Below are 17,093 nucleotides of genomic sequence, written 5' to 3'. Positions count from 1 at the left end.
GCCAAAGATTTTGGCCACTTTGTGATGTCATAACGATTTTTTTTGGCTTGTGTAACCATTAGCTAATCAGCAACCAAGGTAACCCCCCCCCCCCCACCTTATCACCTGAATCTCCTCGAGAGCACCATTGTGTTCTTTTTAACCAAATATCTCTGAGAGGCGTGGGGTATGAAAGGTGGATATGGTGCAAAATGTGAGAGCGTGTGAAACCTGATGTGAGCACTTGCAAAAAAAAATTCTGAGCTTGTGTGCATACATTTACACTTGTATAAAATATCACAGAAGAAAAAAAAGCTTGTAGAAAAAAAATGAACTTGGTTATTACAACCTCTCAAATAAGTCATTACAACTTCACGAATCTGCTCTGTGGCAAATCGACAAATCTGCGGCCTTGACTTTTGCTACAATTCTTGCGATGAATGTGTCCTAAAGTAATTTTCACCTGTAGATGTGGGGTGGGGGGGGGGGGGGTTGGAGCGAAGGGGCGGAGCTATCAGAACGACGAGGCGCAAGCTCGGGTCAGTCACACACAAGTGACTACTGTTGTGTTGCCCCTTTCACACCAACGCAGCTCCCGTTCTAGCTCCGTGCTTCGCTCACAACAACAACAATGGGGGACTGCGTCGGGTCGATGATCGTGTTACTTTTAATCATACGAAGCCAGATTAAATTAAATAACTACTTTTCTCCAGAGTGCCGTGGTTCATTGTTTATTAATGTGTTTCAGAGGCATTTACCGACCACTGCAGTGCTGCTCTTCCACTGGAGTTTATTCTCATGTTAACTCACAGCAGCGGCCGCTGTAAAGTATTCACTGTCTGACTGTCACACAAGCAGCTGATAAATATCCCCAATTCCCCATAAGTGAATGTGTGTCAGTCTGAATTGACGCTGTTTGGCATCACAACGCTGTTATGAAAGTTTCTCTGGTATAAAATGGGTGATGTTAGCATAGCAACCGAAGCTAAACTGACTATATTGACTAGGCTACTTGTAGCTTGTTGCTGTAACTTGTGGCATAAGCCGTTTTCTTCAGGCACATTTGACTATTTTATTATGATTCTACTTGTGATAGTCGGACATATCCTGTGCAGCCCATGTATTGATTCCATCCGATAGCTGCTATACTACAAAACAAAACGTCTGCCCCCTCCACAATGATCAATAAAAGCGAACGGATGGTCAAATAAACAGAATCGCACAAAGCCTGGTTAGTGTTGCCTGACTTTATAAAGTGTTTTTTTTTTTTTACAAGTGTGTGGTTGCGTTCTAGTATATTTGCTCATTATATTTAATAAAGAAATAAACAAGTTAAATCGATCTCAACTGTAGGAACAGAGCTACTTTATCCTCAGAGGGTAGAGATGTTCGGCACCCAGAACACAGCTTACAGTCACACTATATAGTAGAGAGAAAAGCCAACTGGTCCCACCCTTAAATTCCCTTAGGCATCATCATCTAAACATAAAACCCCCTCGTCCTTAACCACTTGCAAATCCACCTTTTACTTCCTTTGCCCTCCTGAAATGTAAATCCTTAACATTTGTCTCTGTTAAGCACATACAAGACTAAAAATACAATTTAACAGTGTAAAAGGCAATCAGAGTATAAGACTATATGTTTTAAATGATTATATGATCATTTGACACGACAGTCCCCATTTCAGTTGTTCCCTTTATTGTTTATTTCCTTCTTCTGCTGATATCTCTGACTTACAGCTCTGAGTCTTTTAACCTCTTCTCTTGCCTTGTTTCATTCCCCTCTTTTCCCCTTCTTTACTGGGGACAGTTTAGCCATCTTGAATCCAACGTTTCTTGCTCCCCACAAATATTAAATTAAATATTTAAAAAGTATTCACTGGTGTTTTCTGATGGCCCCAGCTGACTTTAAATCGACCGGACTTCTTTCTGCGGATTGATATGACTGCACATAGTCTCTTTAGCAAAGCGTTCTTAGCGTGACAGTCTGCTATTGGAAAAGAGCAGGCTGCTATATGTCCAAATTCACCAATCAGAATTATTATTCAACTAAGCCGTGTAATAATAATTGTTTTTTAGTATATCAAGTCGAATTTACATGCACAACGAAATGTCATGAGGATTTATGTAGGAGCCATTTTATGGGTGTTGTTGGCATGTCAGTTTATTTAATTTATATTTATAGTGCACTACTATTTTGAACACTTGGTGCGTCTGGATCACTCATTTCTCCCGTGAAGTAATGGCAATAAAAGAATATAGGACATTGGAACAACGAAATTGCCATTACAACTTATTCGCAAAGCCTGAACCACACCTGCTGCAGCTAATGCTAGCATATTTATCACTGTTGTAAGCACTTTGTTTCATTTGCATCGCCCTCCTTGTGACACCGTTGATCACAATGTAAAATCAAGTGTGTGTGTGTGTGTTACAGAGGACCCCCCCGTCAAAGGGCTGAAGGTGTGGTCAGCTGAGGGCAAGCTGTGGCTGCAATGGACCCCCCCCAACGGTCCAGATTTGTCCGAGTATGTTGTGGAGTGGGTCAGTGGGGATCAGACCGATTGGCAGAGGGAAAACAAAAACACCAGGCTCACTGCCATTAAGGTAATCTCCATTTCCTCTAAACACACATTACTCGCTAAGGTCGCATTCACACCTCATAGTCCGCTTCTCTGGCACCAGTTTGTTACATTGTTTCATTTTTCAGAAGGTTCGGTTTGCGTTCACACGGGCAAAACTCAAAACGGACTATTAACTTTAAACACAAATCGTGTGCACGAAAATACTGGTCAACGATTGGTCAGACATTAAGGGGGTAAAAACGCAAATCCAGTTAATATCTACCGGAGCCTCCGCCATGGAGCATCGGCAGGTTATTTTCATGCTGCTGTTAATCTGGAGATCAACAGACTTTAGCGGCCCGCACATATGATTATACAATCAGACGACGTGCGTTAAGAAACATTATAACACATATAATGAGAAACGTTCTGCAGTCAGGAGGGGGTTTCACCGAGGACAGGTGGCTCTGACTTTTATGTATAGTTGACTGAGCATTTTTACTTTACACGACACTGTTCAACACTTCATTCTGCTTCACTCACCGCTAAAGATTTTGAAGACCTCCGCGTTCTTGTGACTTGTAAATACTACGCTTCCTATGTTTTGCTGCGGACTGCGTTCACACCAGCGATGAACCGCTCCAGAGTTCACTAGCAAGCGGTCCGAGACCACCGCTTTTAAACGGACCAGAATCCGGTTGTTCAGTTCACTTCAGAGGTCTCGGACTGCGTTCACACCGACCCAAACGAACCGCACCAAGCGGTGAAACGCACCAGGGTTCGATTCAACCGGACTATAGGCTGGTGTGAATGCGCCCTAAGACAGTTAAACACCTGAACTTTTGAAAGAACATCCATAACATTCAGTTTGCGACTTATATATATCAATATTCCAATTACTTGTATATAGACTATTCTGCACTATTTCTGCTATAATCTATTCTATTTTATTTACTTGCACTATTTATCTGTTGTGTTGCACTGTTGGAGTGACCTAAGATTTTAGTTGTCATAACTACACTGTAGCTATGCACACATGACAATAAAAGCCTTGAAACTCTGCACTGCATTACCTTGGTTATCTTATTACTGATTTTCCTCTTAATACACGGTTATCAAAGTCAAAGTCAACTTTATTGTCAATCTCAAAATATGTTTGTACAAACTGAAAGATCGAAATACTGTTTCCCACAGTCCCGAGGTATAAAAAAAACACATTAAACAACACAAAATAACCGTTTACTTCAAGTAAGCAGGATGTATGTATATATATAAAAAAAGAGATCTGTCCATAGCAGCGTAAAAGTGACTGGTGCTGGATTATGAAGAGTCTACAAGCTTTACTCTGAACTAACAATAACTATAATTATACTTATAGGCAACCTTGAGGGGTTTGTCCGCTACACCGTCTCTGTGTATTCAATCTACTCTGGACGGATTGGAAAGCCAGCAAGCAAAGAAGCCTATCTGAAGGAAGGAGGTAAGATCCCACTGATCATCAATTACTCAACCATTGTACATCAAAATCTGATACACATTAGATTATAAAAACACTATTTACTGACTCAAACATTCAAGTGTCTTCAGAGAACAGCCTCCCATTGGACCTTAGAACAGCATTGGAATTTTTAAAAGTAAATTAAAAGACCAATGTTTTTCATTTGGCTTTTAATTTATAGGGCAATTGTCATTTTTAGTAGTATTATGTTCCCCACTGTTTATTGTCATTTTCTGTCATACTCTGTAAAGCACTTCAAGCATGAAAGGGGCTATATAAATAGTGTATTTTTATTATTATCATTATTATTTTGCCATATGATCAGCAGCTATATCTTCATGTTCTATTAAAAAGTGTATTTCAACCTGCTGTGTAAACTGCATCAAGAATGATCAATCATCTCTTCATTTACGTTGAAAACTGTATGCAATTGTTTGAAATCAATAATGAGCCACTATTAAAATGATTTATGATAGACTTATAGAGTGCCACAGTGACGCGTCCTAAAACCCGGAATTAAGTTAGCATTTTAGGCATTTTACCACAGAAATAAGGTCTGTGGTTGACACACATTTAAGAGACTGATCACGTTTTAAACAGACATTAAATCCATCAGCAGTGACCTCACTGGTGATTTCTGAAGAGTTTACGTGTCTGAAAAACAATGGTTGTTAACAAGTGGCTGAATAGGACTACAGAAGTTGTTGAGGCCGTTTTACGTCCACCATGGATGTATAATAAGAACTGGAAACAACGTGGGAGCCGGGGCCTCGTTCTTTCCTATGAGAGCTGCTCATTGGCGCATGAGGACAAAATGGCCCAACTTTTGAGAGAGCGAAACGTCACAGATTACCCATCATGCCTGGCTGTCGGAGCAGAAGTACCGTATGTGCGCTCACAGAGCATGCGCCCCTTAAGCCCCGCCCCCCGAGCTCCTACTCTCAGCTCACTAGAATGAATGGAGACAGAAAATAAACCTAGATTTGGCTTTTAGTGCATTTTACAACTTTAAGGACCTAATGATTCTAATAAGGGCTATAAAATAGTTCATACTGGGTCGTTTATTTCGTTTAAAATTATCCACTGATTTACAGACGTCCCTTTCCCGATGTTAGTCAATGGGGAAAAGTCTTTCTGGGCCCAGTGAAGTCACGGACTGATACGGAAATTGTAGTACTGCCGTTTGCGCACTTCCTGGGGGCTTTGGTAAACACTCCTCTAAGTTTGTTTGCCGTGTTCTGCTTGAAAGCAAGTCCCTGCCTCCTGCAGACTGTTCAAACAAACGCTTCAACTCGTACCATTTACAATCTGTATGTTTGAATACGGATCTTAAGTTGGCGTGACGTTGAAGCAGCGACCCTGCTGTAGTTCCTTTATAGCATAACGTTAGCATTTTGTTTCTGGCGATTAGATTTATGATTCGAAAATGATAAAAGTAGACATGTGGAGATTATCCGGCTGAACAAAACGTGATCCGTCTCTTAAATGTGTCTCAACCACAAACCTTATTTCCAGCTATTTTCCAACATCCTATGGAGAAAGTGCATTGCGTTTTTGACGAAGGAACCGGAAGAAGTTTACTTCCGGGTTTTAGGATGCGTCACTGTGGCACACTATTGATTAAAATGTATGACAAAGTGTTAACTTAAACCAGTTCTTCCTGTGATGTTGCAGTCATGAAGTCAGGCTGTTATAAATTCAGATAACATTACATTGCATTTAGCTGACGCTTTTATCCAAAGCGACTTACAATAAGTACATTCGACCAGGAAGACACAACCTTGAAGAAAACAGAATCATAAAGTACATCAGGTTTCATAGAGCCAAACATTTCAAGTGCTACTCAACTGGCTTTAGATAAGCCAGTCCTTTGTTAGTATAAAAGTTAACCCAAAGATAACCCAATGATTAATGATTAACATACTTTTGTTTGATTTGACTTTTTTGCTTTTTTGCTGCTGTACATTTGGAGTCACTAAAGTTGCATGTTAATCTTTGTTGTTGTGTTTGCAGCTCCATTAGAGGGCCCTGTTGTCAGACTGAACGATAAACCAGGACGTAACGAGGCAGAGCTGGGGTGGGTGGAGATCCCCCTTCACAGGCAGCGAGGCTTCATCGTAAACTACACCATAAACTACACAGGTGGAGGTGAAACACACGGTGGGTGCCTCTCTCATGGTGTTCTGACCCAGCTGCTCTCTATTCACTGCAGGGGCCAGTAGGTTTTCATTATCACTGGCTCAAGAGTATTATTATTGTATTATTTGTTTGTGTAAAATGGCACTCAACACAACATGTCTCTCAAATGTTGGTCCCTGTGGAGGAAATTCTTAAGAGAAACTGATAAATGATTCATGGACAAAGTTTGTCTTTTGTTATATTTAATAAATAAATAAACAAGTGAAATCGATCCCAAATGCAGGAACTGAGCTACTTCCTCCTCAGAGAAGTTCTATACCCAGAACACAGCTTACAGTCACACTATATAGGAGAGAGAAAAGCCAACTGGTCCCACCCTTAGGCATCATCTGGGAGGCGTGTGGCGCAGTGGGCTAGTGCGTTGGTGTTCGGCTCAGGGGAGCACAGGTTCAAACCCCACTGCAGTCAGCATGTCGTTGTGTCCCTGAGACACTTCACCTCAAATTACTCCTGTGGGGATTGCCCACAGTATTGAGTATGTAAATCGCTTTGGATAAAAGCGTCTAACAAGTAACGTGTAATGTGTAATGCATCATCTAAACATCCCCACCATTAAAGCATAACTGGCCCAAGAGCATTCGTCCAAAAAATCACATGTAAATACGTAAATAGCCACTTTAACTTAATTGTAGCTACTATACATTTCTATAAAGCAATTGTTCATATTTGGTTTATTAAATTAATGATATTGTGGTCATTGTCAAAAAAATATAAAAAGGCATTATTATAATGCGCTTTCTGCCTTCATCCAATCCTACTTTATAAAGCACTTTAAAACTTCCAGACCAAAGTGCTGCACAGAGTGATACATAAAATATAAAATCGCTCAGCTCACAAAACAAAGGTACGAACACAAAACTAACCAGAATAAATGTAACAATTACAAAATAAAAATAAAAACAGCCATATAGTAAAAACAATAGACCACTGAAAGCCAATAAAAGACACAATCTACTTGGTTTCGAATGCTAAGGAGAAGAGGTGGGTTTTAAGATGGGATTTAAACGTTTTTATCAGGAGTTTTTGATTGAATTGATTTATTTAAAACAAGGGACAGTGTACATTAATCAACATATTAAAAACATGTAAAAGTACTTGAATTAGTTTTCACCGATAGTCCCTTTGCCAGATGGTGATAGGCATCCTAAAAGCAAGAATTAAAATACCACTACATTGTTATTGTTACGTTCCCTTCTAAATCTAGGGGTACAAAGGGAAGTAACAACACACAAAATAACCGGCCGAGAGGAAAAGGAGAGGAAACTGAATGCTGAAGCCACAAAGTGAGGTTTTAATTAATAAAAACAGAGGCTCACCAGCCAAATTGCAAACCAAACTTAACTAAGGACAACTTTCTTTCAAAAGAAAGTGTCTAACGTAAAACAATACACAAAGACTCACTGGAGCACATCTCCTAACAATTAGCAGAACACAGATTGAACTAGGCCTCACACAGAGACACGACAGCACGTAACACAGGCTGCACACATGCAGCCAGAGGAGAAGGAGAGACGCCTTCCTCAGGTCCTTTATGAAAGCTCTGATTGAGGATTGGGAGCACCTGGGGAGAGGCTGCACCTGGAGACAATCAGGGAGAGAGAGAGAAACACACACAAGCACACACACAAGCACCAACTGCGGCACGTAACAGTTATACAATTATTTATTTTTTACATATTTACAGAGCCGACAAAAGACCTTGTTTATATTGGCATCATGTAGCGTGGTGCAGGGATGACTTACCCGGAAGTAAGCTACTCATGGGTTCCCTCGACAAAAAAGCAATGGGATTTCTCCATAGGATTTTTGGAAAAGAGCTCGAAATAAGGTCTGTGGAAAACGAACCTGTTTGATAAATGCACGTTTTGTTCAGCCGGATAATCTCCACATGTCTACCCTACTTTCATAATTTTCGAATCATAAATCGAATCGCCAGAAGCAAAACGTTATGCTATAAAGGAACTACAGCAGGGTCGCTGCTTCAACGTCACGCCAACTTAAGATCCATATTCAAAACTACAGATTCAAAATGGTACAAGTTGAAGCGTTTGTCTGAACAGTTTGCAGGAGGCAGGGACTTGCTTTCAAGCGGAACAGGGTGAACAAACTTAGCGGGAGTGTTTTACGTGTTCGGTGTAATGACGTACAACGGCCTCGACAACTTCTGTAGTCCTATTCAGCCACTTGGTAACAACCATCGTTTTTCAGACACGTAAACTCTTCAGAAATCACCAGTGTTAGGGAAATTATTGACCTAGACTCCTAGATATGACGTACAGGACCAACCCTGACGTCTGTTTATCTCCTTTAAGGACATAGGCTGCTTCAGCCATAATGTTATTGTTCCCATTCTGTGACCGGGCAACCCTAGGTCACAGATGGTCTGTTGTTGTGGGTGCACTGGGACACTTCCTTCTTTGTTGTTTGTGGACTCCAAGGTATGACATCTTCGAGGCCATAAGTGACGGACGCAAGTAACTCAGTGTGCCCAACTGTTTAAACTATCTTCTCAAATATGTTGATTACTCTCTGTGAAACCAGTTAAATGGGCTAACGAGAGAGAGGCGCTCCAGAATTGACGTAGCAACCCACCCGTGCAGTCAGACCGTGACTGCTGTGACTTGTGATGTGAATCCTCTGGCCGAAACTCCAAATAAACCTCCAGTGTTTGACATCAAAGCTCCTGCTCTACCGTGTCTCCTTCCTGAGTCGGTGACTCCCACTGCATTGCTACACAGAAGTTTCCCTTACAACCAGTGGGGTCACTGCTGTTGGGTTTAATGTCGTAGAACAAAACGTGATCTGTCTCTTCAATGGGTCTCAACCACAGACCTTATTTCCAGATATTTTCCAAAATCCTATGGAGAGATCCCATTGCTTTTTGGCGAAGGAACCGGAAGTGGTCAAATACTTACTTCTGGGTTTTAGGACGCGTCACTGTGGCACTCTATTCATTAGTGGTTTTAAAAACGTTTTGGCGAATGGTTTGGTAGTGCGAAAGTCTGTAGTGAAGGAGCACGCTCCATTTATAATGTCGAGCCCTGAGTCACTCTCTTAAGACTATAATGGCCTGTTCGGCCGGGCAGACCTTGAATGTTGCTGCCAGTGAGTGTTGCACTTGTATCTACAGCTGTCAGACTGAGCTGATTAACTCGTTCATAAAGTGTGAGAGAAAGAATCTTCCGGTTGGTTTTTCGATCGTAAAATGAATGTCAAACATATATATTGAATGTCATACATCAGCAGTGATAGATCTTGGAAAGGATTTATTTTATTGAAAGGGTTTTTTAATTAAAGGCTCCATGTCATGGCCATTTCTACTGATCATAATTCCATTGTTGAGGTTTACTAGAATAGATTTACATTGTTCAATGTTCCAAACTCTCATTGGTTTCTCATACAGCATCTCTGTATAGTATGTGTATTCACTCTCTGTCCTAAACGGCTTGTTGGAGCTCCTGCCCCCCCCCCCCCCCCCCCTATGTATGTTCTGATTAGTCCACCACCGTTACAGCGGAGCATCAGAGATTATGTGTTACAACGGCGTTTGTTAGCAACCAGAAAATGACACCAGTAATGACAAACAGATGAGAATGCTGCGTGGGGTCTGGGGGCCGTGTTGGCGGGACGTTGCGGGGCTCGCTGCTCCGCCCTTTGAGGCTCGAGGAGCGGACAGTGTGAGCTGGCTTACTGGTGTCGTTTCCTGGTTGCTGTGTGGGGTCTGCGAGACAGCGAGACACCGCGGAACTGTGTGTGGCGAACTGTGAGTGGAGATCAGCGGAGCCGCAGCTGAGAAAAGATAAGGCGGAGTGTGTGTGTGTGTGAGGAGCTCCGCAGATTGGTCCATTTGGTCGTCGTTACGTCACCGTGACCAGGAAGGAAAAAATGGAAAAAGAAAATCTCCAATGAGGCGTTCTGGGGCAGCATAGACAGGTCTTTACTGTGTTAGTTTTACTCCCTAGTACTTTGAGGCTTTGTGACTCTGCAGACCGTTTACATGCAGAAAAAGCTACATAACACACAAGGGGACGCATAATAACCGGAAAAGCATGACATGGGACCTTTAACCGCTTGGATGAAAGAAGCTCTTCCCAGAATCCTTTGCGCCTTTCTGCCAAAGCAGGTGCTTCATGGACACAGGCTCTAAGAATAGTTTTCCTTACATGACCACATCCTTCATTCGTTGTTGCTGATTTCTGTTTATTCTCATTTTCAGAGATAACCGTGCCAAGCAACACCATCTCATACACTCTGAAGTCGTTGTCCAGCAACACCAAGTATGACACCTGGATCAACGCTTCGACCGTCCGAGGCTCAGCCCAGAGCTCCACCCACTCCTTCACCACTCTGAAATATGGTGAGTCGATCCTTATCACATCAGGAACTGTCATATAGTCATTATTTACTTTCCATACATATATTAAATCTTGAAAAACAAAAAACACAAAGCCACAGTTAAAGTTGGACTCTTTAAGGTCATTTTGGAGCTATTCCCTTTTTATTGTGAAGTATATGCATATTTTTTTATATATTAATCTTAACCATACGTATCCATCCCAAATATAGTCACATAAATATGCAGAGTAATTCAATTTGACACATTTTGAGCAGCCTCTCTGTGTTTTCCGGTGCTATAAGCTAAGAATATCCATCCCTACATTGAGCATTCTGATTCTCAATGTTACTTTCAGCCGCCCCTTAAAGGGGACCTATCAGGCAAAATGCACTTCTTGATGTCTTTTATACATAAAGATGTGTCCCCGGTGTGTCGGGGAACTCACGCAGCGTCAGAAAATAAAACCCTCTCTCTTTTCCTCCGAACCCAAATCTCTAAAAACGGGGAACAACGGAGCTGATCCAGATTTGCGTCCGATATGACGTAATATCTGAAATGTGGACCCACGGCCCAATCAGAAACGTTGCTATCAGAAACAATGCCCGACTGTTTTGAACGTAATATGGTCGGTGTTTACATTAGCATCGCTAACACTCAGAGCTAACCTGTACTGGAGAGCATGTGTGTGAAGAAGCAGGAAGTAGAAAGGAACTCACCTTGTGGTATAACCGGCAAGAGAGAAAGCCTTTGAGCTCCAAACTGTTTCAGAGAGAATCCTCGATAATCCATGATATGGCGTTTCATCACGGCAGCATTTAGTTTAGACAGTAGCTGCCGGGTCCCGCATGAGCTCAGCCCCCTCCTCTTTAAAGCTTTATACCCAAAAGCAGCACTTTTGAAACAGGAAGTGAAATAGAGGGATATGAGGCATGGCTAGAATGATCTGTTTGGTATTTTGAGCAAAACACTTCATAGACATGTTTTTTATATATATTTTTTATATCTGAGACTATATGCTATTGCCTAAAAATAGCATGATAGGTCCACTTTAAGTTTATTGTATATTTTCTCAGACTTCTGACTCTGTAGCTTACCGTTACACTTTATCCCTTTTTAAGAAACCAACAACAGCAAAACTGTTATGACATTGAAATGACATTTTCACTCTGTACATAGTAGCAGTGCATTTCTTGTTGAGGTGTCGGTAACATGGTAGATTGCTCTCTGATGTCTGAGATTGTCCTGTTCTAATCCTCTGATTCTGCGCTGTGTTTCCGTCAGCTCCAGGAGAGGTGGAGAGCATCGTGGTTGGGGTGTGCCTCGGCTTTATGTTTGTTGTTCTGATGACCATGCTGCTCTGTCTCTACAAAAAAGATGTGTAAGTTATACCTTAAAAGAAACCTGGCATGTTGCTCTCGCAAGAAGCTAACCATCAGAGCCATGGCACACTTCCTGTTATCACTTCAAGTATTTATGTTATTGTTTGTTTACCTTAGTGCCTACATCCCTGTTTGTTTGTATGTGTTACCTCGCAGTGCAGCTGCAACCATTACACCACTAATGAATAGAGTGGTGCAGTGACGCAGCCTAAAAAAGTTAGCATTTTAACACTTCCGGTTCCTTTGCCAAAAAGCAATGGGATCTCTCCATAGGATGTTGGAAATAGCTGGAACTAAGGTCTGTGGTTGAGACACATTTAAGAGACGCTCACGTTTTGTTCTACGACATTAAATCCATCAGCTGTGACCCCACTGGGGATTCCTGAAGAGTTTACGTGTCTGAAAAACGATGGTTGTTACCAAGTGGCTGAACAGGACTACAGAAGTTGTCCAGGCCGTTTTACGTCATTACGCCGAACGCGTAAACACTCCTCTAAGTTAGTTTCTGTTCTGCTTGAAAGCAAGTCTCTGCCTCCTGCAAAGTGTTCAAACAAACGCTTCAACTCGTACCATTTAGAATCTGTATGTTTGAATATGGATCTTAAGTCGGCGTGACGTTGAAGCAGCGACCCTGCTGTAGTTCCTTTATAGCATAACGTTAGCATTTTGCTTCTGGCGACTAGATGTATGATTAGAAAATGATAAAAGTAGACATGTGGAGATTATCCGGCTGAACAAAACGTGATCCGTCTCTTAAATGTGTTTCAACCACAGACCTTATTTCCAGCTCTTTTCCAAAACCCTATGGAGAAATTGCATTGCGTTGTTGTCGAAGGAACTGGAAGGAGTTTACTTCCGGGTTTTAGGATGCGTCACTGCGGCACTCTATTAGTAACTATGAGCACTGGAACAAATGCTGCTCCAAAAACAAGTTTAAAAAATAATGAAATCAAGGTGTTTTCACTTGAAATAAGTACAAAAATCTGCCAACGTGAAAATTAGCTTGGTAAGATGTCTTGAAATAAGAAGGGATATTTAGATAAATCAGATCTTATAATTAGAACTCATTTTGAACTATATTTGACCAGAATCAGGAAATGTTGTGTTACAATATAAGCCGCAAATGCTCAAAATGTTTCTAATGTGAGTTGGTGATTTTCTAATAAATGTGTTTCCTCTGAGATACAAATCAAAATAAGATGTTTGGACTTAACAAGATGATGCATTGTCCAAAAAACAAGACCCGATATCTCACTGCAGTGTTACTTCTGACGTTATTATGTCTTATATCAAGTGTAGACATATTCTGACTAGATATTAGACGAATATACTTGGCAAGATTTTGAGTTTTTGTAGTGAGGATAATCGATTGATCGTTAAAGTAACCTTGTAATAGAAATATCAGCCTCTTGCATATATTCATTTTACATTTGTATCTGTTTTAAATCAAAGTGAACATCTTTGGGTTTCGACTGTTTCGACAGCTCTGCATCACCCACAGTCCAAGAAAAAAATACTTTTCTCAGATACATTCAGAAGTTGATATAGTTCTGTAAATGTGTTTGTTGATTGTGTATATATATAGGATATACATATTTGTATTTGGGATTGTTGGAAACTTTATTTCGATCTCTCTGTCTGTACACACAAACTGAAAGATCGAAATTAAACTTGACTCTGACTTTATTAGCTTTGGATTCATAGTTTCTCAGCTGATTTATAACCTCAGTGTTTCCTCTGTTACAGGATCAAGGAGAATCTTTGGCCTCGGATCCCAAACCCCGGAGAGAGCACCATCGGAAACTGGTCTCCTGATTATCCTTTGAAAGTAAGGGCTGCTTTTCCACTATAGCGCGGTTTAAGCGTGCCGTGCCCGTATTCGGTTGCGTTTCTACTCGGCGTAGTTCCGGCTAACGGGTACTTTTTCACAGTTTTTCTGGCTCTCCAAAATCGAGGTTCTTTCCGGGCCAACAACCGGGCTGAGTATGCTAAACTAGTGAGAGAATCGCTGGCAACTACAACAAAATGAATACATTTGACCGTGATTAAATTGTAATACACGTTTCAAAAATGATGCCGAAGTAACAACATACTGATACCGGTTAGTAAAAACCATGAATTAATGCTTTGACAAGTCTGCAGACAGACGGCAGGCGGAAAACCTTTTAAAATGTGTGTTTTCTGAATGGAGATCGGCTAAGCTAACGCAGTATATGCTCCGACCGTCCACACTCACAACTAGTGCTGCGTACCGGTACGCCGAACCGGTACTGGACTTGTAAAAAGTTTCGGTTCAAGTCCGGTTAAAACCGGAACGTCGGGAACCGGTACTTGGACTTGGCAAAAAAACTAGCACTTGCGTATATTCTGGTGTCTGTGGTTATTTAAACATTCCCTGATAAACGTTATTCAGCCTCAATAAATCAGTGCTAATCCCAGTGTGCTCAGTGAACAACATCACATGTCATTTCACCTTCGATTCACGGTTTGAAAACGTAGCATTTCGCCACATGCTAATGCTAACCGGAAGTGAAGAATTTTCAGAATAAAAGTATTAACTTAATAGTGTGAACTTCCGGTTCTTTCAGAATAAAACTGATTTAAATTAAATAGTGTATTTAATTCAAAATTACACCATATCAACATTGATTTTAATTTCTAACAGTATGTACATCACTATGTATGTAGTATGTACTGTATAATGTACACATGTAGAGTTGTAGAAAATACATGGTGTACAGACAGTACACTCTGACTGTACAGTCAGTCACTACAGTGTAGCCTATACTGTATAGTAGGTGTGTAACAGTGTAATGCGTATAGTCTACTCTACACTCTACCTTTCAGCAACGTTTTAGGGATTTAGGCTCAGTCAGCTCAGGGACTGTTTGGTTACTTTAGTTTGGTAAATGAAATAAATGTTTGAACTTTGTAGTAGTTCACTGTAGTTGCTGTCATAAGTCATTTGTAGACTAAGTGGCAAAAAGTTTTTTTTTTTTACATTTGTACTTTGTAGAGAAATGTAGACACAAGTTGGAAGGGAGCACAATAAACCTGATGAGTTTGAATTTGAGTTGATTATGAGTTCATTTTCAATTGATAATTAGCTCACAATAAGTTCACTTTAGTCACACAACTTGACACAAGCCATGGGTTCAGGTCCGGACTTATAAGTCCGGACCTGAACCTGAACCTCTGGACTTGAGTCCGGACCTGAACCTGAATGTGAGTCCAGGTACGCAGCACTACTCACAACAACGGCCTACAGACATAAATAAACCAGCGACTGTATTCTCCATGACACAGGCAGTCTGTGGTTTGTACTTGTTTCACTTGTGTCTAGTTTCTGAACAGATATGAGGAGCTGTGAGCTCTGAGGGCTAACAGCTAACGGCTGATGTTGGTTTTGTGTTTCTCATTGAAGATGACTTCACGGCTCCGCCTACACTGCGTTGCTATAGTTACTGCCCCAGTTCCTAAACTGTAATGGAAACGCAGCATAAAGTGAGCCTGGCCTACCGAGGCCTAACTATACCGTACTAAGCTGTGCGAGGCCCTGCAGTGGAAATGCGCCATTAGACACACACGGGTGACAATATGCTGTTAAACGTGTGCTCACAGAAGGCACATTTTTTTGTTATATAACGTTCTCCAGCTCCAGCCTGCAGTTCTGCTGACTTTCATCAAAGGGGTTGCTATTCCTCTCATGCCTAATCTTCTCAATCAATGAGGATGGAAGTCCCTTATGAAATACTGTAAGCATATCATTCAGGCTCTGATATCTGAGAGTAAAGTAATGTTTATATCCGAGTGGGATTTTTGAGTCCTGCTGGATATAGCTTTTTATTTCTATGCACACTGATGCTAAGATATTTCTTTATTCTCTCCATGCCACCACTGCGCCATTACATCCCATCTGTCAGCTTCCAGTCTTTTTAGTTTTGAGTCTGATTTATAATGTTCTCCTCACCTTGTCCCTCCTCTACAGGCAGAGACACCAAAGGAGAACTGTCTGTCTGGCATCAGTGTGCTGGACGTGGATGTGTGTGATGGAAAGAGTATGTTTGAGGAGGACAAGGCCTGCCTGCCTCTGAAGAAGGACAAGTATCTGTCCGAGGAGCACAGCAGCGGCATCGGGGGCTCGTCCTGCATGTCGTCGCCTCGCCAAAGCGTTTCCGACAGCGACGAGGGCAGCGACATGGCCGACACCACCGCCAGCACCGTGCAGTACTCCTCCGTGGTGGCTTCAAACGGTTACAAGGGCCAGACCCCCAACCCCCACCCCCAGCAGGCGGTGTTTTCCCGCTCAGAGTCCACGCAGCCCCTGCTAGACTCTGAGGAGAACCCAGATATGATGATACAGGAAAGCAGCAGGCAGTCTCAGCATTTCAAACAAGAAAACCCAGCGGAAATCCACCTTCTGGAGATGGATCAGCAGCAGCAGCAGCAGGAGGAGGGGGTGGAGTCGTTGGATTTCTGTCCCCTGGATGAGGAGAGCGAGCAGACGAAGTCTTCAGAGGGTCAGTCGGCAGCATCCAGCTATATGTCTCAGAGGGAGGGGTACAGGCCACAGTGAGAACATAGACAAAACCCAAAATAAGCCTGAAGGAAGTTAGCGGCGCGTTGTAGCTAATTTTCCTTAGTGGCCAAACGATGGTGTTGCAACCACGTCACGTGATGCCTTTGGGCTCAAAAAAGACTTTTCCCATTGACTTACATTGCGAACGAGGCGGCTGTTAATCGGCAAATAATTTTCTTTAAAGGTCACCTATTATATAAAAACCTGTCTGAAAATGAGCTGATCAGATTTTGGCCACTTTATGATGTCATAACGATGTTTTGGTTTGAGTAACCATTAGCCAATCAGCAACCAAGGTAACCCCCCCACCTTATCACCTGAATCTCCTCCTAGAGCAGTGGTTCCCAACCTTTTTTCCCAAGAGCCCCCCCAAATGACTCCTGTTGGAAGTTGCGGGGGGGGGGGCGCAACAGCGGTAATTAAAGTTTCAAAGTCTCAAAATGCTACAACTACTGTCACAAACTGGATGAATGTGATGTATTTTGTTAAAGGAGGATGAAAGCGTAATTAAGGAGCACTATTGGAGTGACTTATTGGACTCAGGATGAATTCATTTGGAT

General features: G+C 41.8%; 1 protein-coding gene across 2 annotated transcripts in view; it reads left to right on the top strand.

The window, feature by feature from the left end:
* il6st (interleukin 6 signal transducer) overlaps positions 1 to 16,893 on the top strand; it is a 32,641-nt gene extending 15,748 nt beyond the window's left edge. Inside the window, exons 10-16 of one of the 2 annotated variants that reach the window (XM_034199149.1) lie at positions 2,416 to 2,584; positions 3,919 to 4,022; positions 6,054 to 6,200; positions 10,456 to 10,596; positions 11,857 to 11,953; positions 13,701 to 13,782; positions 15,943 to 16,893. In XM_034199149.1, coding sequence (XP_034055040.1) covers positions 2,416 to 2,584; positions 3,919 to 4,022; positions 6,054 to 6,200; positions 10,456 to 10,596; positions 11,857 to 11,953; positions 13,701 to 13,782; positions 15,943 to 16,530 — 1,328 coding nt within the window. In that variant the 3' untranslated portion in view covers positions 16,531 to 16,893. The remainder of the gene's footprint in view (positions 1 to 2,415; positions 2,585 to 3,918; positions 4,023 to 6,053; positions 6,201 to 10,455; positions 10,597 to 11,856; positions 11,954 to 13,700; positions 13,783 to 15,942) is intronic. The other variant, XM_034199150.1, reaches the window with a different exon arrangement.
* The last annotated feature ends 200 nt before the right edge of the window (positions 16,894 to 17,093 follow it).

Source organism: Gymnodraco acuticeps, unplaced genomic scaffold (genome assembly GCF_902827175.1).
Source record: "Gymnodraco acuticeps unplaced genomic scaffold, fGymAcu1.1, whole genome shotgun sequence".
Taxonomy (NCBI): domain Eukaryota; kingdom Metazoa; phylum Chordata; class Actinopteri; order Perciformes; family Bathydraconidae; genus Gymnodraco; species Gymnodraco acuticeps.
This window is presented reverse-complemented; position numbering and strand designations above follow the sequence as displayed.